Source organism: Anabrus simplex, chromosome 11 (assembly GCF_040414725.1).
Source record: "Anabrus simplex isolate iqAnaSimp1 chromosome 11, ASM4041472v1, whole genome shotgun sequence".
NCBI classification, from domain to species: domain Eukaryota; kingdom Metazoa; phylum Arthropoda; class Insecta; order Orthoptera; family Tettigoniidae; genus Anabrus; species Anabrus simplex.
Window position 1 is genome coordinate 54,937,405 of NC_090275.1, and position 20,246 is coordinate 54,957,650.

Sequence of the window (20,246 nt, forward strand, 5' to 3'; positions counted from 1 at the left end):
ATCTTTGACAAGGTCATTTATAAACAGGATGGATTGGCAATGGGATCACCGGCCTCTGGAATCTTGGTGGAGATTTATCTGGATTCTTTGTAAACATACATGATGGAGAACGAAAAAGTTTTTGACAATATTCTGTTTTGGTCTACATTTGTGGACGATACAATAGTAATTTTGGACGAACGTGTTAGAGACGCAAAGGCTACTCTAGAGGTACAACATTGACCAACAGATTAAGTTTACGTTCGAGTCAGAAAGTAATAAATCAATTAATTTTCTTGACATAAAAATCAACAGATCGGGTTCTTCTTTTGCATATAGTATTTTTAGAAAGCCCACACAAACGGCAGTCACTATTAGACAGGACTCAGAACACCCACAGAGTCAAAAAAGATCACATACAATAGTTTAGTAGAACGGGCTTTTAAGATCCCTATGACAAAAGCTAATTTGAATAAAAAACTCAATATAATACGTTCAATAGCTAAGATAATGGTGTTAGTGACTGCTTTATCGAACGTATTTTTAACAAGTTCAGATACCGCTTACAAACCACTTTGGTCAAGGACAAACCCAATCATAAGGCATTCGCAACTTTTACTTATAATAAAGATATATATAGGTTTACTAATGTTTTCAAGAAACATAATGTGAAGGTTTCATTTCGTACTGATAATAATAATACAGTTGTATTGCACAATTCAACTTCAGTTAATAGATCAAACCCATATACCAAATCGGGAGTATATAGATTTAAATGTAACGACTGTGGGTGCACACATCTAGGTCAAACAGGACGAAGTATTAAAATTAGATACACGGAACATACCAATGGAATAAAATATAACAGATTTTCCACGGTAGGCCAGCATGTACATGATCTAAAACATAAATTCGAATCTATAGAACATGGCATTGAGATTCTGGAGAACTTAGGAAAAGGAGGTTTGCTGGATGTTACAGAGGGCTGCTATATACACCTGGATCAGTATTTTAATCCAAACCTTAATTTAAATGAAATTTCCGAAAAATCAAATATTCTTTTTGATTTCCTTATTGAGTATTTAAAAAATGTACACATCCCGGACAATAAGACGGTGTTTCATATTATGCGCAATAGCTTTACCTGTTGCCTTTTACGATCACGCCCTCCGGAGCTCCAACAGGTTGCCGCCCCTCAGTTACTCCTCCCTCTTTCCTCTAGTTCCCCTCTTCGGCCCAAACCAACCTTGGACACTTGACTGCTAACACAACACGGCTTGCTAAGCTACTCGGTGCTTCGCAAGGACAACGGTCTTTTGAGGTGAGTCACATAAATGTTTGCGTTATAAGACGTAAATTTCATATTCCTGCCTTTTCAGTTAAGCGATAGTTTACTAGATTCCTATTATTTCAGGTCCACATTGAACTGGGAATGAGATAATTGTTAACATCTTAAAGCACCGACTGCTCGTTTCCACCTCACTATGATTGCTCCATTACAACGGCTGAAGATTTTATTGAATTATTTTAATACGATTCTACATCACGATTTAAGGACTGTTAAAACTGAGCTAATGTTTCTTTAAGAAGATTGTGTTTTCAGTGGTTGTTCTTGTTAAACCCACGTTAATTTATGAGGAAGCAAATCAACTTACATCGGACCTCATCAACTTAAAGTTTAATACTCGCAAGTCTCAGATAATATGGACTTTGAAACAATATAATTGTAACACGGTTTTCAGATCATCAATATGTTTTTTTAAATTTGTTTTATGTGACGTAGATAAACTTATGTGTTTGCCAATGTTTCCTAAAATGTATGGACAGTTAAGTGAGCCAGCCTGCATATACTATCAGGCGCGGAGTCACAACTCAATTTAATAAATATGAAGTAACAAAATGGTGTAGAAGTCGAAGACGAGTTGCTTGATTGAAGCAACTTGCTAGCTCCTAAAGATCAGCGCAACATACTTAATGTCCGACACTGTGCTTTCAAATGCCGACGAAACTCGGTGAATAGCTTAATGATCAAGCCTGTAATTGTTTTGGTTGCGAAAATATATATAATATAATTTAATATAATTTAATATAATTGAAGTATGTAACTAGGATCTACAAGATCACACTTCAACACAATTTTGGGACTTCATATTTATTAAATTGTGTTGTGACTCCGCGCCTGACAGTATATGAAGGCTGGCTCACTTAACTGTTCACCTCTTCTCGTAAACATTTTGAGACACAGTGACAAACACTGCGTGTGTTGTGCTACTCTTCAGAAGATTGTACCTTACTTCATATAAGTGACTGACCTACTTTTTCTAGATTTTACGATTTAAAATCGTGCAGTGCTAATCCCCATTATCTTATATTGCTTCTTCAACTGTTTTTGTGAATGACTCATCATATAATTTCTTGTTTTCCTATGCATTGTTTTTGTATTTTTATTCGGCTGATGATGACCCAGATTGGTGGTCGAAACTGGTACCGCTTCTACTTATAATTAAATAAAAATGTAACACTACATTTCTTAATTACTTGTATTGAATAGGTTGATCATGTTACATCAACAAAATCTGCTAAACAACTGCGAGATGCACTCGGAACAAACGAATTTGAAGTTTGGTGCGCATATCCACAGAAAGGAAGAGGTGTTGAGTTATTGACCAAGTTACTTCCACTAATTCTTGCGATAGCATAAGGGAAGCGGAATCGTAACAAAAACTCACTTTTCTTATCTCCGAAAGTTCAAACCCACTAAAATATACACAGTAAACCCTCATTAAGACATTTCTGCAGGCGACAACAAAAATGAACGTGTTAAGCGAGAAAATGTACTACTGAATATGTGAATAAAAACTATCCAACAGAGATTTGGAAACACCAGGTAAGATTTTTTCCGACATGAAGGAAAGAATGAGTTAGCTGGAAAATTTATAATGTCCAATAACAAACCATTATATTGGTATTATAAATTTACTCATTCAGGACAAATATTTTAAGTTCCCTATGGGAATCAATATCTATATCATGAAGGCATTTTACGGGGTGTATTCGCGGGTAGGGTGAAAACTATATCTACCATTTCACAAGATGAGAGGAAAGTATTAAAACGTGCAAAAAACGTGAGAGAACAAATATGAAAACCTTTTTTGCTGGGGCTTATAAAATAACAAGTGCAATGAAAGGTGTGAAAAATACCCAACAACAAATATGAAAACATATGCAAGGCGGCCAATAAAAATATCCAAGTATTATTGCAGATCACAATCTTTCTAAAACAAATGTTAGTAGAAGCCTTTCATTTTGGAGCAATGAGTTATAAAACACAATTTTCTGGTTACACTCTTAGACAATGAATTGGAGATTATACTCGTTCATGTATTACTGTGACAGAATGACCTTCGCCGCCATTTCGAAAACTTTGACCAAGTCAATTCAATCGGGTCGAAAATCGAAGGTGCGAGTTTAACATCTGCGACCCCTGCGCACTTAAAGATGCAGATGGCAGACCAGTTTCTGAAAGATTTTAATGTTTTCTTCATTTGAAAGGAATTTCACTTTTTCTGTATCCATACCTAGGCTATCACAAGACAAATGTCCAACTCGTTGGCTGAATGGTCAGAGTACTGGCCTTTGGTTCTGAGGGTCCTGGGTTTGATTCCCGGCCGGGTCGGGGATGTTAACCTTCATAGGTTAATTCCAGTGGCTCGGGGGCTGGGTGTTTGTGCTGTTCCCAACATCCCTGCAACTCACACACCACACACAACACTATCCTCCACCACAATAACACGCAGTTACCTACACGTGGCAGATGCTGCCCACCCTCGTCGGAGGGTCTGCCTTACAAGGGCTGCACTCGGCTAGAAATAGCCACATGAAATTAAAATTAACAAGACAAATATGCACCATGCTAGTCAATTTCACATTATTATGTTCTAATCCAAACATAGGATACCATATCACGCGAAAAAAAACTTCACTGTACCACTCAACACAAAATAAATTTCTAACTTCTGAATGGAATACAAGCACAAATAAGCTCACATTTTCCATAATCACGCAACTGTGGTGAAGGCTCTTCCCCGAGTTGTAAATCACGCTTCTTTCACGTGGGATGACAAACAACATTATCAGGGCTAGGAAAAATGCAATCGTACTCTTAGTAAGCGGTAATAGCGAAAATTCATGATGCAATAGGTGTGTTTGTATGTTCCTAATCCAGATATAGGTTACCGTATCACACGACAAACATTCGCTACACCTCACTGTACCACTCAACACAAAATCAATGGGTGGTATGAATAAAACGTGAGTACTTATTCAAATTATATACTCATGAGCATGAGCATTTAGTAGGAGTATATTCTCAGCCCAAATAGTATGTACTCTGTTTCGTAAGAATAAAAAGATTCTCCTCTGATGGAGTAGATACTTAAGCGCACTGCTATGTGGATCGTTTGAAACTGAGTAGATACTCATGCTGTGTACGATCGCCAACTGTTATCTTGTTTGGTTCCAATCGCAACATAACCTCAACTGGATCCGGTTTAGTTTGTAGTTTGCACTGATTGTTCGTTCGTCAAGTTCGTCGATATGGAAAGTATTCATCCGATAACATTTGCGAATATATTGCGGGAAAATGCGGTACTTTTTAGTAAGTCCCTACTGCCGGCGGTTCGGAAAGAAAAATCTGAATCGTTGGAGGCAATTCAAACGAAATTGATAGCCATGTGTGGCAAGAAAGTTGAGATCAGCACCATTACGAAAAGGATAAACAATATGAAAATGAGGGTGAAACAAAAGTGCGACGTAAACCAAACTGGGAATAAAAGGACAGTGCTGAAGGACTGGGAGAATATTATCCACGAGCTGTTGGATGGGGATACTAATCCAACATTGACACGAATTCCAGGTATGTTCCTAAAGTATATTCACGATTATTTTTTTGAACAGGTTTATAGAGGTTGTAGAAAGTACAGTATTTTGTGTGCCAACACTACAAACTTTAAGGTTAAGATATTTCTATTTATTGCTTTATAAGAACCAAATAGCACCTAGGCCTTTGGTTCAGAGTACCTGGGTTTGAATCCTGGGCCTGGGATTTTAGCTCCGTTTAATTCAATTGTCTGCAGAAAATTGAATTAGTGAATTAGTGCTTCATAGGAGCAACTGTGGTTGGAGTAGGGCTTCCTGAAGTTCAGCCACAACTCATTCCTCCACCTGCCGTGGAATTTGTAGTATTGGAAGAGGGAGAAGGAGGGAGTCCTGTAGAAATCGTCAACTCTCCAAATGTAGCCACCCCTAAACGAAAAAGAAGTGTTTTGGACGACTACGAAAATGACGAAACCAGAACTCTAAATAATACAGACCTGCAGCGCTTGGTGCTGTTAAAGCAGATAGGAGTGTTGGAACTCACAGAAAAAAAGTTAAAATTAGAGATGAAAGAATGATAGTCGAGTATATATATTTTTTAAAATAAATTGTTTTGCATACATTTTTGATTCTTTTTAGTGAACACTAAACAGTGTGACACTGGTACTTGCTGCAACTCAAACACCTTGATATATTATCTCTGGCAATTAATTTCGCCTAGCTTCACCCCTGATATTGGCAGCAGCTGCCATGTCATCCTCATTTCCATCTTCTAACCTTATATTGCCACCTAATGGTTGTAGTTCAGGGTCCTCATCCTGTAAGTACTTGGCAATATTGCGCTACACACAGCAACAAATTATTAGTTTTGGCACTTTATTTAAAGACAGGCGTACTTTGTGCTGAAGAATTGGGAAACGTTGTTTTAGTTGCCCAAATCATTCGATCACAACTCTTTGTTTGGTAATGCACCTGTTATAAGCAATTTCTTGAGGAGTTTGTGGATTTCTGAACGGTGTCATAAGCCAGGGTGCAATACCGTATCAACTATCCACTAACAGTAACGCATTTACCCTATTCTGACTTACTGTTGTCTGGACAGCTGGATTTCTCCAAACTCGAAAAATCATGCACAGATCCAGGCCATGATGCATCGACACTGGTAAAAACTTTCTTGGCATTGCACGTTGCTTGTACAGTAATACCCGCATAACCTTTCCTGTTTATATATTCATCACCATAATGTGTAAGCTTATTAATTCCAACATGAGTGCAGTCAAGAGCACCTACCGCTGCTGGAAAGTAGTACTTTTCCTGCCACTCCTGTTTCGCAACTTCAAATTCCATATCTGTTTCAGGAAATTTTATCCACACTGCAGCTTTAGCCATGATGCGGTTCATAACCTCAACAAGATTTTTAGACACAGTTGTTTGATGGATTCCAAGATCTTCTCCTATGCCACACTGGAATCCTGGGTCACCTACCAATCTTAAAAATGCTTTTAATTTTACTATGTTTTTAACAGCACCAGCTCTTGTTTCCAGTTTCTCCGGTCCAAAGAAGTATAGGTTTAACCAGTCCACATTAACTTTTGAAAAACAATTTAGACTTTTAAAATTATTAGAGTCCACATGTTCACTTTTCTCCTTGTAAATTTTTCCACGAGGCACCACATTATTAATAAACTCAGCCATGTTATTTCTCCTCAGAAGCTAAAAATTGGTATATACTCAAGCTTGAGACAACTATCAGCCATACTCAAAGTGAGTATATACTCATCAATCTGAGAAGGTACTCCCTTTTATTCATAGCACATACGAGAAACTACTCTCAGACTCTTAGGAAGGTGAGTATATACTACACCATAACATGAGTATATACTCAGCTAGTGAGTACATTCTCAAGAACTTTATTCTTATGAAGTGGAGTATATACTCAGAAAAAATGAGTACATACTATATTCTCATTTTTATTCATACCACCCAATTTCTAACTTCTGAGTAGAATGCAAAATACAAGCACAAATAGACTAGCTGTGTTATTCAGCAATCTTGCTGCTAACTGGCAAGCAAAACTGAACATTCCTGCTTGTATATGTTAAAAAAATTTATTCACAGCATTATCATGTAGTTAATGTTGCTCGAGGTTTGACATAGCTTCAGTGCACTGAATGAGGTAGAAGTTAAGCTTTGGCCTCGGAAATGGGAGAATAGGAGCAGCTTGCTCCCCAAACATGAACCTTATCCTGTAAAGTTCAGGAATTTAATGCCTTTTTCTATAATCACGCAACTGTGGCGACGGATCTTACCCAAGTTGGAAATCACATTTGCTTCACAAGGGATGACAAATAACATTTTCAGGGCTAGGAAAAATGTGATCGAACTAAGCGGTAATAGCAAATTTTCATGACGTGATAAGCGAGGTATTTTTATATAGATTTAATAAGATGAGAATTGGGACTTCGATTTTACGACGTGCTAAACGGGAAAGCGTGTTAGTGAGGAACGCACTAACGAGATTTCACTGTATATCTTTTTCTCTCCAGACCTTGTCACTTGAATTTTATCAGACTGAAAGCTTCAGTATTCTCCTGTTGATGAATTAAGAAATGATAAGGTCCTATTCTCCCATTTCCGAGGCCAAAGCTTAATTCTACCTCATTCAGTGCACTGAAGCTATGTCAAACCTCAAGCAACATTAACTACATGATAATGCTGTTAATAAATATTTTTAACATATACAAGATTTGATTAAGATGCTGATTCCCATTGGGAACCTGAAATATTTGTTCCGAATGAGTAAATTTATAATACCAATATAGTTGGTCCATTATTGGACATTAAAAATTTTCCATCTAACTCATTCCTGGTTGCCAGCGTTTCGCCCCAGTGTACCAAGTTGGGTTCATCAGTTGCTAAATGGCACACCCACCGGAACTAATATTTCAGGTTCCCTATGGGAATCAACATCTTTATCATCCGATGGCCAGGCAGCCATCAATTTTTGAAAACGAGACAAAGTCTCTCATACTGCATTGAAACTGCCGGTGGCTCCAAGTAGCCTATGCAGTGGCCTCCGCGGTATGCACTAGCCATGCATCTTGGTGGGTGTGCCATTTACCAACTGATGAGCCCAACTTGGTACACTGGGGCAAAATGCTGGCAACCAGGAATGAGTTAGCTGGAAAATCTATAATGTCCAATAACGGACAAACTATATTGGTATTATACATATTTTCTAAGAAATGGTGGACACTATTATAGAAAAACAGCGTATATTGATTTTAGTGTGTTTTTTAAACATTCTAGAAAGGACATGGGTTCATCAATTTCAAATTATTGGAGAGTAATCATCCTGTATTTTAATTAGACAAAATAATTTTTGAGACGCTACAGCTGAAAAAGATTTAAATAAAAAATGAAACATTTACCAAAGGATGCATAAAATATTTTAAGTGTGTTCTTACTTGTAAAGTGTAAAGTGAAGTGTATTGATTGGGTGGATCATTAAACCAAATATTAATTCTTAAAACACACTTCAGTTGTAGACTACAAAAGCATTGCTGTAAAAATTGGTATACAAAATCCTTTTCTTAAAAAATGATCCCCAACCTGAAAAGCAGTAAAAATGATAAATTTCAGTAACAATGTTCGGATACACAAAATCAACATAGCGGCATTCAATTTGTCTAAATGGGTTTTGCTGTTATAACAAAATTAATGACCCGATACATTTTGGGACTTTTCCATGATTTTCCCAGGATCTGCAAACACCATGGAATCTTTCCCAGCCAGGATGCTCTTCTCCCAAAACAGCTCTACATCCCCCGTTTCCTCTTGTAGGATTAACTTCAGCATAAGTTGCTACAGATTCCTTCTCTGGTACATGCCCTCGTTATGCCAATTTTCTACACTGTCAGGTGTCAGATGTTCTCATCTAACATTGGCTAACATGGTCTATCATACACCATGTATACCTACCATTCCTTCACAAAATATGTGATATACTTCACGGGCAATCACACTATCAATATCAAACATAAGAGGTCATAATAATGCGACTCAGAAGTGTATTTGCTGCCATTTAATTTGTCTCAGTTAAGTCAAAGAGCTCTCGAATATTCATACAAAATGCCTCAAACTCACCTAACCACAATGACATCTGCAAAGGTGTAAGGGTAAGTACTCACTTCACAGGTACTGAAATCATGCATAAGTCTCTTATAAAATCACAGCCATTTAAATAACCGATACAGAGCTTCTTTCATGTGCACATTATTTCCCTTTTCTGTTCTTTAAGTAATTATTATTATTTGTTTGTCATGGATGGAAGTGTAATGAGGTGTAACAAAGCTTATGTTCACAGTTGTAATCAATACTATTCTGTAAGAAGAAAGCAATTCCTCGGACAAAATTATCTTTACAATGGTCTGTTTTCTGAACAACTTTGCTATATGAGAATGAAAGTTGGGTGGGCTCATAAGCCAAAAGTACTGGACATGAAGGTATCGAGAATGATTGCTGGTACAAACAGGTGAGAACAGTACCAAGACTGTATGCACAAGGAGATACAAGCTAATAAAGCTAGTAGAAAAGAGAGGACTATAGAGCTGCACAGTTAACTCGCAGAGACTTGAAAGACTGAATGCTAGTTGCTTTACGTCGCACCGACACAGATAGGTCTTATGGCGATGATGGGACAGGAAAGACCTAGGTTTGGGAAGGAAGCAGCTGTGGCCTTAATTAAGGTACAGCCCCAGCATTTGCCTGGTGTGAAAATGGGAAATCACAGAAAACCATCTTCAGGGCTGCCGAGAGTGGGGTTCGAACCCATTATCTCCCGGATGCGAGCTCACAGCTGCATGCTCCTAACCACACGGCCAACTCGCCCGGTGAAAGACTGAATGCTGAAAGGCATAACTCTACAATGGAGAAGATGGAAGCGGTGTTTTAGTGGTTTTATTTTGTAATTTTACACGTAGAAACCTTTTATGAGAAAAACACATGTAATTTTGGTTACCTCTATCACGTTCCCAGCTGCTGCCACGTCCCCAATCACGATCGCCACGGTGAAATCTGTCCTCCCTGTCTCGTTCCCGTGGAGGTCCACCGCCCGACCTAAAGCTAGGATCATCTCTTCTCCATCCATCTGGGGATAAAGAGCATATGTACAAATCATGATTTAAAAACGTTAATCAACCAGAATACTGTATGAGATTGATAATAATAATAATAATAATAATAATAATAATAATAATGAAGCGTGGCCTCCGGAAAGGTCTGGTTCAGGCCTTTCGAGTTATCAATACAGGGTGTTTCAATGGGGATTTCCACACTTCAATTCATTACAACTTCATTTCCATGATGATAGACATACCAAATGCACCGAAATGATGAAAAACGAATGGAGTTTTCAACAGTCTACATCTCTTCTCAGTAGACGGCACTGTTTTTGGCCTCTAGTAGCTTTTATTGCTCTCACTGTCAGTTACTGACATAGGCAGAACAGTGTCTTACACAGTCCAGTAGCATTGTGTTTATTGCGAGGAAATAGGGTACTGACTTACCGCATCCATTATACGACACGCAGGACTTACTATCTCTAAAATGGTGATTTTTTTTTTTTTACAAGTTGCTTCACGACACACCGACTCAGATAAGTCTTATGGTGACGATGGGTCAGAAAAGGGTTAGGAGTGGGAAGGGAGTGGCCGTAGCCTTAACTGAGGCACAGCGTCAGCATTAGCCTGGTGTGAAAATGGGAAAACATGGAAAACCGTCTTCAGGGTTGCCGACAGTGGAGTTCGAACCCACTATCTCCCGATATTGGATACTGGCCGCACTTACGCGACTGCAGCTCTCAAGCTCATTCCAAACATAGAAGAAACGGGTTCATTAGAGTGAGAAAGGTAAGCACACAGTATTAGCCCGCTTTTATAATCCCGCCATTTACAACCACATCAGGCTATTTGAGACAGGGAAAAAAAATCGAAGAAAAATGGTGTTGCAACTAACGTATAGTGCTTTGAGTAACCACGGCATGATGACCAAACCGGACAGCACACACTTCCTGACAACACATGGGTGAAACTAGCCGAGTATGAATATCAGGGGAAACTACGCAAACCGCATGACAACACTGACAAGCAGGTTGACCTACGTGACAAATTTATGCAAAATGCATTTCAATTTTGACAGGCAGGTTGCCTATACAACAAATTTATTTTTAAATATAGTATTAACAACAGAAAGAAAATTTAATGCATGTAGATAATTCTATAGCCATTCTAAGAAAGATTAAAATAATGTACAGTATTAAACAATATATGCTCCAATGTGGGCGTAAACTATGTACATAAATAAACAATACTTTAACTACGGTACCTACTGATGCCATTACTGTGGTTGGTGGATGAACACAATTACAAAGGCAGTGTAGTGTCAACAGTTAATTTACATTGGACCTTTATTTGAGGTAATTAATAGGGAGCGGATTTTTATGTAACTGCATTTGTTTTATTGCGTAAGTTTTAACGCGAGTTATAAAGTTCATTATTCCTATTGTGCATCCCCAAGTGTAAAACCTTAATCTTATTTTACATAAAAACACATATTTTCACATTTAAAAAATGTAAAGATATATTTTAAGAAAATCTATAATAAGCACATAAATCGGCAATATTTGTTAATCAATAAAATTTAAAATGCTTCTGTGTTATAAAATAATGCTCGCATTTTCATTTTACGATTACGATATTGTTTTAACAATGTATTTAACATAATGTATCTGAAGGTTTCGGCTATTTATAGACTTGCCTCCAGAAGTTCTAAAACTTGCTGGTCACATGGCTACGTCCTTACATTGACAGCGATTTGATTTGCTGCACAAGATGTTTCCTTGCACGATGCCATTCCAACTCGCTTTTATGAGTCAGCCCATTCGGGTTTTGTTTATAGAATATCAGCGAAAGGCAATCACGGAGAGATAAGGTGACGGGTAATAACGTTACGACATGGGAGACTGGGAAGAATATTGCCCCACCATTAGGTAGTGGGATTTCATCACTCCTAAGAGTGAGGTTAGTTGTTCAGGTCCATATATCATTCCCATGGTTGTGTGATTTTGTATGGATTTCTAAGAAATATTTCCTTCAGTGTCCGCTGCTATTCTTTTTATTGAAACAGTGATTCACCGTAAATACCTGCAAAATAATGCCAAAAGAGAAGTCAAGTACAAGGTCGTGTCTTCAAAAATATGTAGTGGAATTTAAAAGCATTTTCACTACCAATGGAAAAGTATTACACTGAAGAAAATGGAAATTACAACGCCCAGAAGGAGTGGTGCTACATTGCTGCAACTGAACATGCAGGACGAGTGTTCGGTTGTGATTCGATGATTACACTTTCAGGTCCCTCTGATCGCAAGTTTGGACAACAATCAATACAAGATGTGCCCACCACGAGCTGCAATACATTGATGAATTTGTCGAGGCATGGAGTCAATAAGGCCCTGGATCGCTTCCTGAGGAATTGTGGCCCATGCCTGCTGCACTGCATGGGTCAGTTGTTCCAGAGTTGCGGGTGGCTGAGGACAGTTGTCGACCAATCATGTCCTACACATACTCAATAGGACTGAGGTCCGGGGATCTGGTGGGCCATTCTAAGGTTGTGATGTCGTGGAGAGCTTCTCTGGAGATGTGTGCAGTGTGAACCCGGGCACTGTCCTGCTGAAACATACCATTAGCAATGTTCGCCATCATAGGGACAACCTCTGGATTGAGTACCCTATCAACGTACTGTCGAGCAGTCATAGTGCCCTCAACAAGCACTAATTGTGATTTAACAATAAAGCCAATAGCTCCCCAGACCATAATACTTGGTGTTGGCCCTGTGTGCCTCACGACAATAAAATCTGGGCGGCCCCTCTCCTCGGTACGGCGGCGCACACGATTCAGGCGATCACTGCGGGCAAGACAGAAGCGTGATTCATCACTAAAGACGACCCTATGCCATTTGTCGACCAACGTCGATCTTTCTCGACACCAGACCAGCCTTAGACATCGCTGTTGTGGGGTCAATGGAACACCTTCTGCAAGGACACGGGCTCATAAGCCAGCTGCACGCAGGCGATTACCAACTGTTTGTTGGTAACGTGGGGTGCCACAGCTGCTCAAATTTGTGCTGCTGTTGCATGGGGTTCCATCCGGGCCATACGAATGATGCGGCGATCCTCTCTCACAGTTGCCTGTAGCGCTGGGCCTGTGCCAGATCTACGAGTGTGGGTACCTTCATCTGACCACTGCTGCCATACACGGTGTACCGTAGATGCCTGTCGGCCAACACGTGCAGCGACAGTCCTTAGCGATAATCCAGCCTCACACAGCCCAATTATCCGAGCCCTCTCAAACGGCAACAGTTGTTGATAGCGTGCTCTTCTCTGTCGTCGAGGCATGTTTGACGGGGAACACTTCACTGCACAGATTGCAAGTCAACTACGCTACACCAGAGTCCGTATACTGGAGTTCATTCCTCTGCGACCAATCGCGTGGGGAGACCTGTAGCAACAATCCAATGGGTCTGAAACTTTGATCGTTTACATACCTACATGGCATCGTTCCATATCTTGAAAATAAAAAAATACAACCAATGCCTTCACGGTGTTGCAATTTCCATTTTCTTAAGTGTATTTTGCCAACCGTGTGGTAAAACAGTAAGTGCAGATCAACGTTTTCAAGTAACACAGCATTTGTCTGGAAACAAGCATACTGCGGCTGCTTCGCTATGCGTTTGCGACAATTACTAATAGCTGAACCAGCTACTTCAAATGCAGGCCCATCTAAATATTCTCAGTATTATTTAGATGTGTGCACAGCATTTGTTTCCGCCGACATTCCTCTTGGCAAAATAAATAATCCGGGACTGAGAGACTTCCTAACAAAGTTCATTAATTTTGAGCCTCCAGACGAATCCACATTAAGGAAAACCTATCTCCCAAAATGTTATGAAGAAACTTTACAGAGAATTCGGGCAGTATGTGATAGCGAAAAACTGTGGGTGAGCATTGACGAAACCACTGATTCAAGTGGCAGAAAAGTAGCAAATGTTGTAGTGGGTGTGTTGAAGAATGACAAAACTGCTTGTGAACATTCTTATTTGCTAGCGTGTAAAGGAATGCTTGCTGCAAACCATGTTACTGTAGCTAGGTTATTCAATGAAGCCATGCACTTACTTTGGTCAAAACGTGTAAAATACGACCATGTTTTGCTTTTCCTTACTGATAGTGCAGCTTAGATGTAAAAGGCAGCCGAAGGCCTTTCTGTTAGCTTTCCTAAAATGATACACGTAACTTGCGTTGTTCATGCTCTACACAGGTTATGCGAAACTGTGCGGGCTCAGTATTCTCACATGGATAAATTAGTGTCTAATGGCAAAAGTGTCTTTGTAAAAGCACCCTCAAGAATTAATCTGTTTAAAGAGAAAAACCCGGATCTTGCGCTTCCTCCTCTGCCTATTGTTACACAGTGGGGTACCTGGCTTAGCGCTGTGGTGTACTACGCAGACAATTTTGAAAGTTTTGCATCCGTTGTGAATGCACTAGATAAAAACAACACGTCGTCAATTGAGATTCTTCATGAGATACGGAAAGACAGCTCTTTGAAAAATGATTTTGGCATTTATGTCTGCCAATCTAAGCTTCTTGTGTAAAACTATAGACATACTTGAAAAATCCACTAATCTGTTGTACGAAATAGTGAAGGAATGCGCACTGTTGAAAATAAATTAGATTCACTCCCTGCTTCGCAGGTGCAGCTACTGTTAAAAGTCAAATATCAAAATTCGTTCAGGAAAAATAGAGGATTTCAAACAACGTGCCAAATTTCTAATGTATTAGAGGTACTCATGTTGGCAAAATTGATGGCGATAGTGTTGGTGACATTCCTCTCTTTAACTATGCACGTCTGACTTCATGTGATATAGACCGATCGTTTTTGCAGTATAAGGCATTCTTTAGATATAAACGGCAAGCATTTGTGATGGACAATTTGGAGATATCCTTTATTGTTCACTGCAATTCTGAGACTACTTCTAGCAACTAATATTCCAGCATGTGATGGGTGAGTACGAACTGGTAACAGTTTTTCAAAGATGATAGGTTGCTTTTGCCGTATTTAAACAAAACATTACCTTTAAAAAATAACCATTCATAATATCTACTCAGGCATATCAAAAATTAATATACCATACTGCACGTTTGCATACACAGACACCAATTTGCCTTAAGGAGCGCATTTGGTAGCACCATATTATAATACAAAACGTCATATTTATTTACTTCCTGAGCGTGAGTAGTTATGCGATATTTAAAGGAAAATAATGTTAATTTATCACATATTTTCGTTTTTCAGCACATAAAAAATAAATATTTTTCAAATTTTTAGCACATAAAAATCTGCTCCCTAGTAATTAATAACATGCATTTGTGTAATGTTGACATCCTTTTCCAGAGTGTTTTTACATATATAAGTTGTTTGCCATATACACTTTCCCCCGCTTTCACCAGTATACCTTAGTTCCCCTGAAAAGTGTAAAAGTGGGGTAATACTGTAATTAGCTGTCAAAGGTGTTGCAGATACCAGAAGATGTCCGTGAGCAAATGCTTTGCTCCCAATGGACATCATTGCATCAATTGTCACAGGAGAGGCAGGCTGTAAGTTTGTCACCTCTCCTTTTCAATGTTTATATAGAACAGTGAGTAAAAGAAATCAAGGAGAAATTTGGAAATGGAATCACAATCCAAGGAGAGGAAATCAAAACTCTGAGATTTGCCAATGATATTGGTATTTTGTCCGAGTCTGCAGAAGATCTGGAGAAATTGCTGAATGGTATGGACACAGTATTGGAAAAGTACAAGATGAACATAAATCTAAAACAAATGTAATGGAGTGCAGTCGAATGATATCAGAAAATATTAGATTAGGAAATGAAATCTTTAACGAATATTGTTACTTGAGTAGTAGAATAACTAATGATGGCAGAAGTAAGGAGGATATAAAAAGGAAACTAGCCCAAACAAGCATGGATTTTCTTAATCAACATGCACCCAGCTGCCATGTACACTGACATTGCTAGGAATCTGCCACTTTACAAGTATGCAGCCTCAGTACTGCATGCCCTCAATTAAAACAGTACTGTGGGTGATCTACTGCAAAAAAAAAAAATATATATGGGGTTTGGGACAGACAAGCTGAACACAGAGATACACACAAGACTTTAGTACAGTGAGGTTCCTCTTATGCTCTGACAATGACCCGATCAGTATCTGGTAACATGTCCTTTTTCTTTTTGTGTATGTTCTTCCACAGAGATTGGTGCCATATCTAGTAAGGGAGTCATAGCGTCCTGATGTACAAAATCAATTTGGGAATGACTATACTCCGATGACAAAGGGATTTTATCCTGACTGTTTTACATCAACCGACACAGAAAGGTCTTATGGTGATGATGGGATGGGAAAGGCGTAGGATTCTGAAGGAGGCACCATAGCCTTAATTAAGGTACAGCCTCATCATTTGCCTGGTGTGAAAATGGAAAACAATGGAAAACATATTTTCATGGCTGCCAACAGTGGGGATCAAAACCACTATCTCCCGGATGCAAGCTCACAGCTGCGCGTCCCTAAGCGCATGGCCAACTCGTCCGGTGTTACTGTTTTCAAGCATTGTAGTATCATATAGGAGTTTGTTTTGGAGCAGGAAGAGAAGATATCACATTAGCTAAATATTTAAATAATTCTTGACATGCAGATTCAAAGGTTCATCAGATAAGTATGGTCATTTTTCTTCAAAACCAATAATAAAAATGGAAATTATGATGCACCACAGTAAAATGGGGATTCAATTCATTCAGGAACTCCCTGTTGATTGATAAAATGAAATGAAATTTGTTTAAAAATATAATTTCTTCAGTTAATTTTAAGATACGACACCATAAAATTACCAAGTAATAGTTAAATCCCTCTTACCTGTCGGTAGGTCAGGAGGCCCTGCCCGGCGTCCAGATGCAGCGCCATGGCCATAGTCAAATGTTTGTACAGGCTCAGTGAATGGGGTTATAGGGGTTATAGGAACCACAGGATCTGAAATATTGCAAGAAAATGTTTATATTATTCACTGGACAGTTTCTGAAATTTACAATGGGAGTTTTATAAGATCCTCTTAGTGCAATGATGATTACAGAAAGCATACAGCACATTTAGAGGTCAAATCAAATGATTCTTATAACATCTGAAGGAAGATATCTTCTCCTCCCATTTTGTTAGTATTACTACAGAAATCATTCGATCATAGCTGTTGATATATAGCTCTTCATTCTCATCAGAGGAAAATTGTAGCTCAATTATTATTTCTGATAAACTTTGTCTTTCTGGTTGCACTTAGAAATGTGTGAAATATTTCTTCATAAGCACAGTTAGAATCATAAAAAGGAAATGGAAAAAGGAAAGGAATCATGTTTTGTATCAGTTAAACTCGTTTAGATCCAAAAGAAGCACTGGACAGGAAATCACGTTCTGAAGGTTGATAAAGAATGTCAAGAGTAGGAAAATGGAGAAAAGAGAGAATTCACTGTATATATATTTAGGTTGCCTGATAGAATTTGAATGTATTAATGATAATAATAGGATAGGGTAATAGGATATCAATGTGATTCATAATAAGACATGGATGTGTTGAATCAATATGGAATGAACATAGTTGAAATGAGTCTTGAGTACAGTTTAGAAAATTTGGGTCTTCTTCATCATCATCATCATCATTTCCCTTTATCCAGCTGTAGCCGGGTAGGGGCAAATATGGTTCCTCTCCACTTTCTTCGATCTTTCCACCACTCCTCCTCCAACACTGTGTCCCAGTCCAGGTTCCTCTCTATAATGCTGCGTTGGATGGTATCCTTCCATCTCAATTGTGGTCGTCCACGGCCTCTCCTTCCTTGGATTTGCATTTCCATCACCTTTTTTGGCATTCTATCGTCGCTCATTCGCTTTATGTGCCCAAACCATCTTAGTCGGCTCTTCTCTATTCTATTATTCATTTTTTCCACTCCAATTTCTTCCTGGATTTTCTCATTCCTTATTTTGTCTCTTCTACTCTTCTGTATCATACTCCTCAAGAATTTCATTTCGGTTGCCTGTATTCGACTCTCATCCTTCTTTTTCATTGTCCAAGTTTCTGCTCCATAAGTTGTTATGGGTACGTAATACATCTTGTACATAGTATCCTTTGCTTCCATTGGCACGTCTTTGTCCCATAACATGTTTCTTACACTATGATAGAAACAACTTCCAGCTTGAATCCTTTTACTAATCTCAGCATCCAGTCGAGCATTCTCCATTAATTCACTCCCCAGGTATTGAAACGTTTCCACTACTTCCAGGGGCTTGTCTGCATGTCTAATCTGACCTTTCCCTTCTTTCTCCCCTCTAGTCATAACAAGAGTTTTACTCTTTTCTACACTTATTTTCAATCCACAATCTTTAATCTTCCCTTTCACCACATTCAACTGTTCTTGAACCTTCCTGTCGTCTTCTCCCAAAACCACAATATCATCTGCAAATAACATCATGTTCATTTCTCTTCCTCCATATGCTGCTTTTGCTGTTCTCATGATGTCACCCACTACTATTGTAAACAGGATTGGTGATAGAACACTTCCCTGTCTCAGCCCACTAGTTATTTTGAACCAACTTGTCCTGCCAACTTGTGTTTGCACGCAACTACAACATTCCTTATACAATGCCATGATCATTTTTATTAATCCCTGTCCAATTCCTTTTTGCACCAGACTGTCCCAAACTTTCGTCCTAGGGACACTGTCATATGCCTTTTCAATGTCAATGAAAGTCATCACCATATCATTCCCGTACTCCCAATGCTTTTCCATTAGTTGTCTCATAATGAAAATGGGCTCTATTGTTGACCTTCCACTTCTGAAACCAAACTGATTTTCCTGTATCTGATTCTCAACCCTCAACCTTATTCTACTTTCCAGTATCCTTTCCATTATCTTAGCAACATGGGATAATAGAGTAATTCCCCTGTAGTTCTTCAAAACTTTCTTATCACCTTTCTTGAAATTTGGGATGATTATTCCTTTTTGCCAATCCTCAGGGACCTCCTTATTCTCCCAGACATTCCTGAGAACCCGATATGTCCACTGCAGGCCTACAGCTCCAGCTGCCTTTATCATCTCCACTGAAATTTCATCTATTCCAGCAGTTTTTCCATTCTTCATCTTTCTTACTGCCACTTCAATTTCATTCATTGTAATTTCTTTATCCATTTCTTCATCAACTAATTCCCTTTCCTGGTCGTCCATTGAATGACTGCCATCCGTTCTTATGTTCAGCAGCTTCTGAAAATACTCGCTCCAACTCTTTCTTATTTCTTCTGGCTTTGTTAAAATTATCCACCTTCATCCTTCACAAATCTGGTGTTTACTTGATCTCTCTTTTTGTTTCTTAAGATACCATACAGTAATTTCTTGCTGCCCTGCGTATCATCTTCTTATGACATTAAAATAAGCTGTTATGGCCAAGTTATGGTAGTCCTGGGTAATCATTCCCAGTTAACCAAGAAAGAGAAAAAGAATTTTAACTACTGAACTAAGTATAGATTTAAGCTTAGTATATAAGTTGATATTGAAACTTAGAGACTAAATTTTTAGAGACTGAAGAAAGTTTAGCGAATTAGGCTTATACATAATTTATCGAAAATAGCAGAATAAAGTAAACACCATTGAAAATGTCCAATTTAACTCAGCTGAGGTCACAGTTCGAAGAATACCAAAGAGAAATTGAGGAGGAATCTCAGAAGGGAGATGAAGTGATATGCAATAACCAAGAAGAAATACAGAAAACGAAGGAAGAGCAAGAGGGATCTTGGAAATGTTGAAACAGATAATGGAGGAAGCAAGAAGAGAAAGATAAGAAGAAATGAGAAGGCAGAATGAGAGACTTCAGGAAATGATTAACAATCAAGAGGAGAAGCAGCAGGAAATGATTAAAAAACAGAAGGAGGAAGCAAGAAATGATTGAAGAAAGAAGAAGGCAGAATGAGAAACTTCAGGAAATGATTAACCTGGCGTAGGGGTTACCGTGATCAACAATAAGCAGGAGGAGAAGCAACAAGAGATGTTGAAGGAGCAAGGAGGCAGAACGAGGAAGCGAAACGAGCGATGGAAGAATTCCAACACATGCAGATGGAAGGTCAACAAAGACAAATTGAAGAAATGAGAAGGATGGTGGAAAGACAGACAGAAGTTGTTTAAACAGAAATTGAGAAGATTGGAATCGAAGTAACGCAAATCAAAACCGACATTGTAGGTCTACGTACCGA

At 38.7% G+C, this 20,246-nt stretch overlaps 1 protein-coding gene across 8 annotated transcripts in view; it reads right to left on the reverse strand.

Annotated features, from left to right (window-relative positions):
* Positions 1-20,246, reverse strand: part of ZAP3 — a 491,484-nt gene that overhangs the window by 139,731 nt on the left and 331,507 nt on the right. For all 8 annotated transcript variants that reach the window (XM_067155237.2, XM_067155235.2, XM_067155234.2 and 5 more), the window contains 2 exons: positions 16,877-16,990; positions 9,875-10,003 (listed from right to left, as the gene is read on the reverse strand). In XM_067155237.2, coding sequence (XP_067011338.2) covers positions 9,875-10,003; positions 16,877-16,990 — 243 coding nt within the window. The remainder of the gene's footprint in view (positions 1-9,874; positions 10,004-16,876; positions 16,991-20,246) is intronic.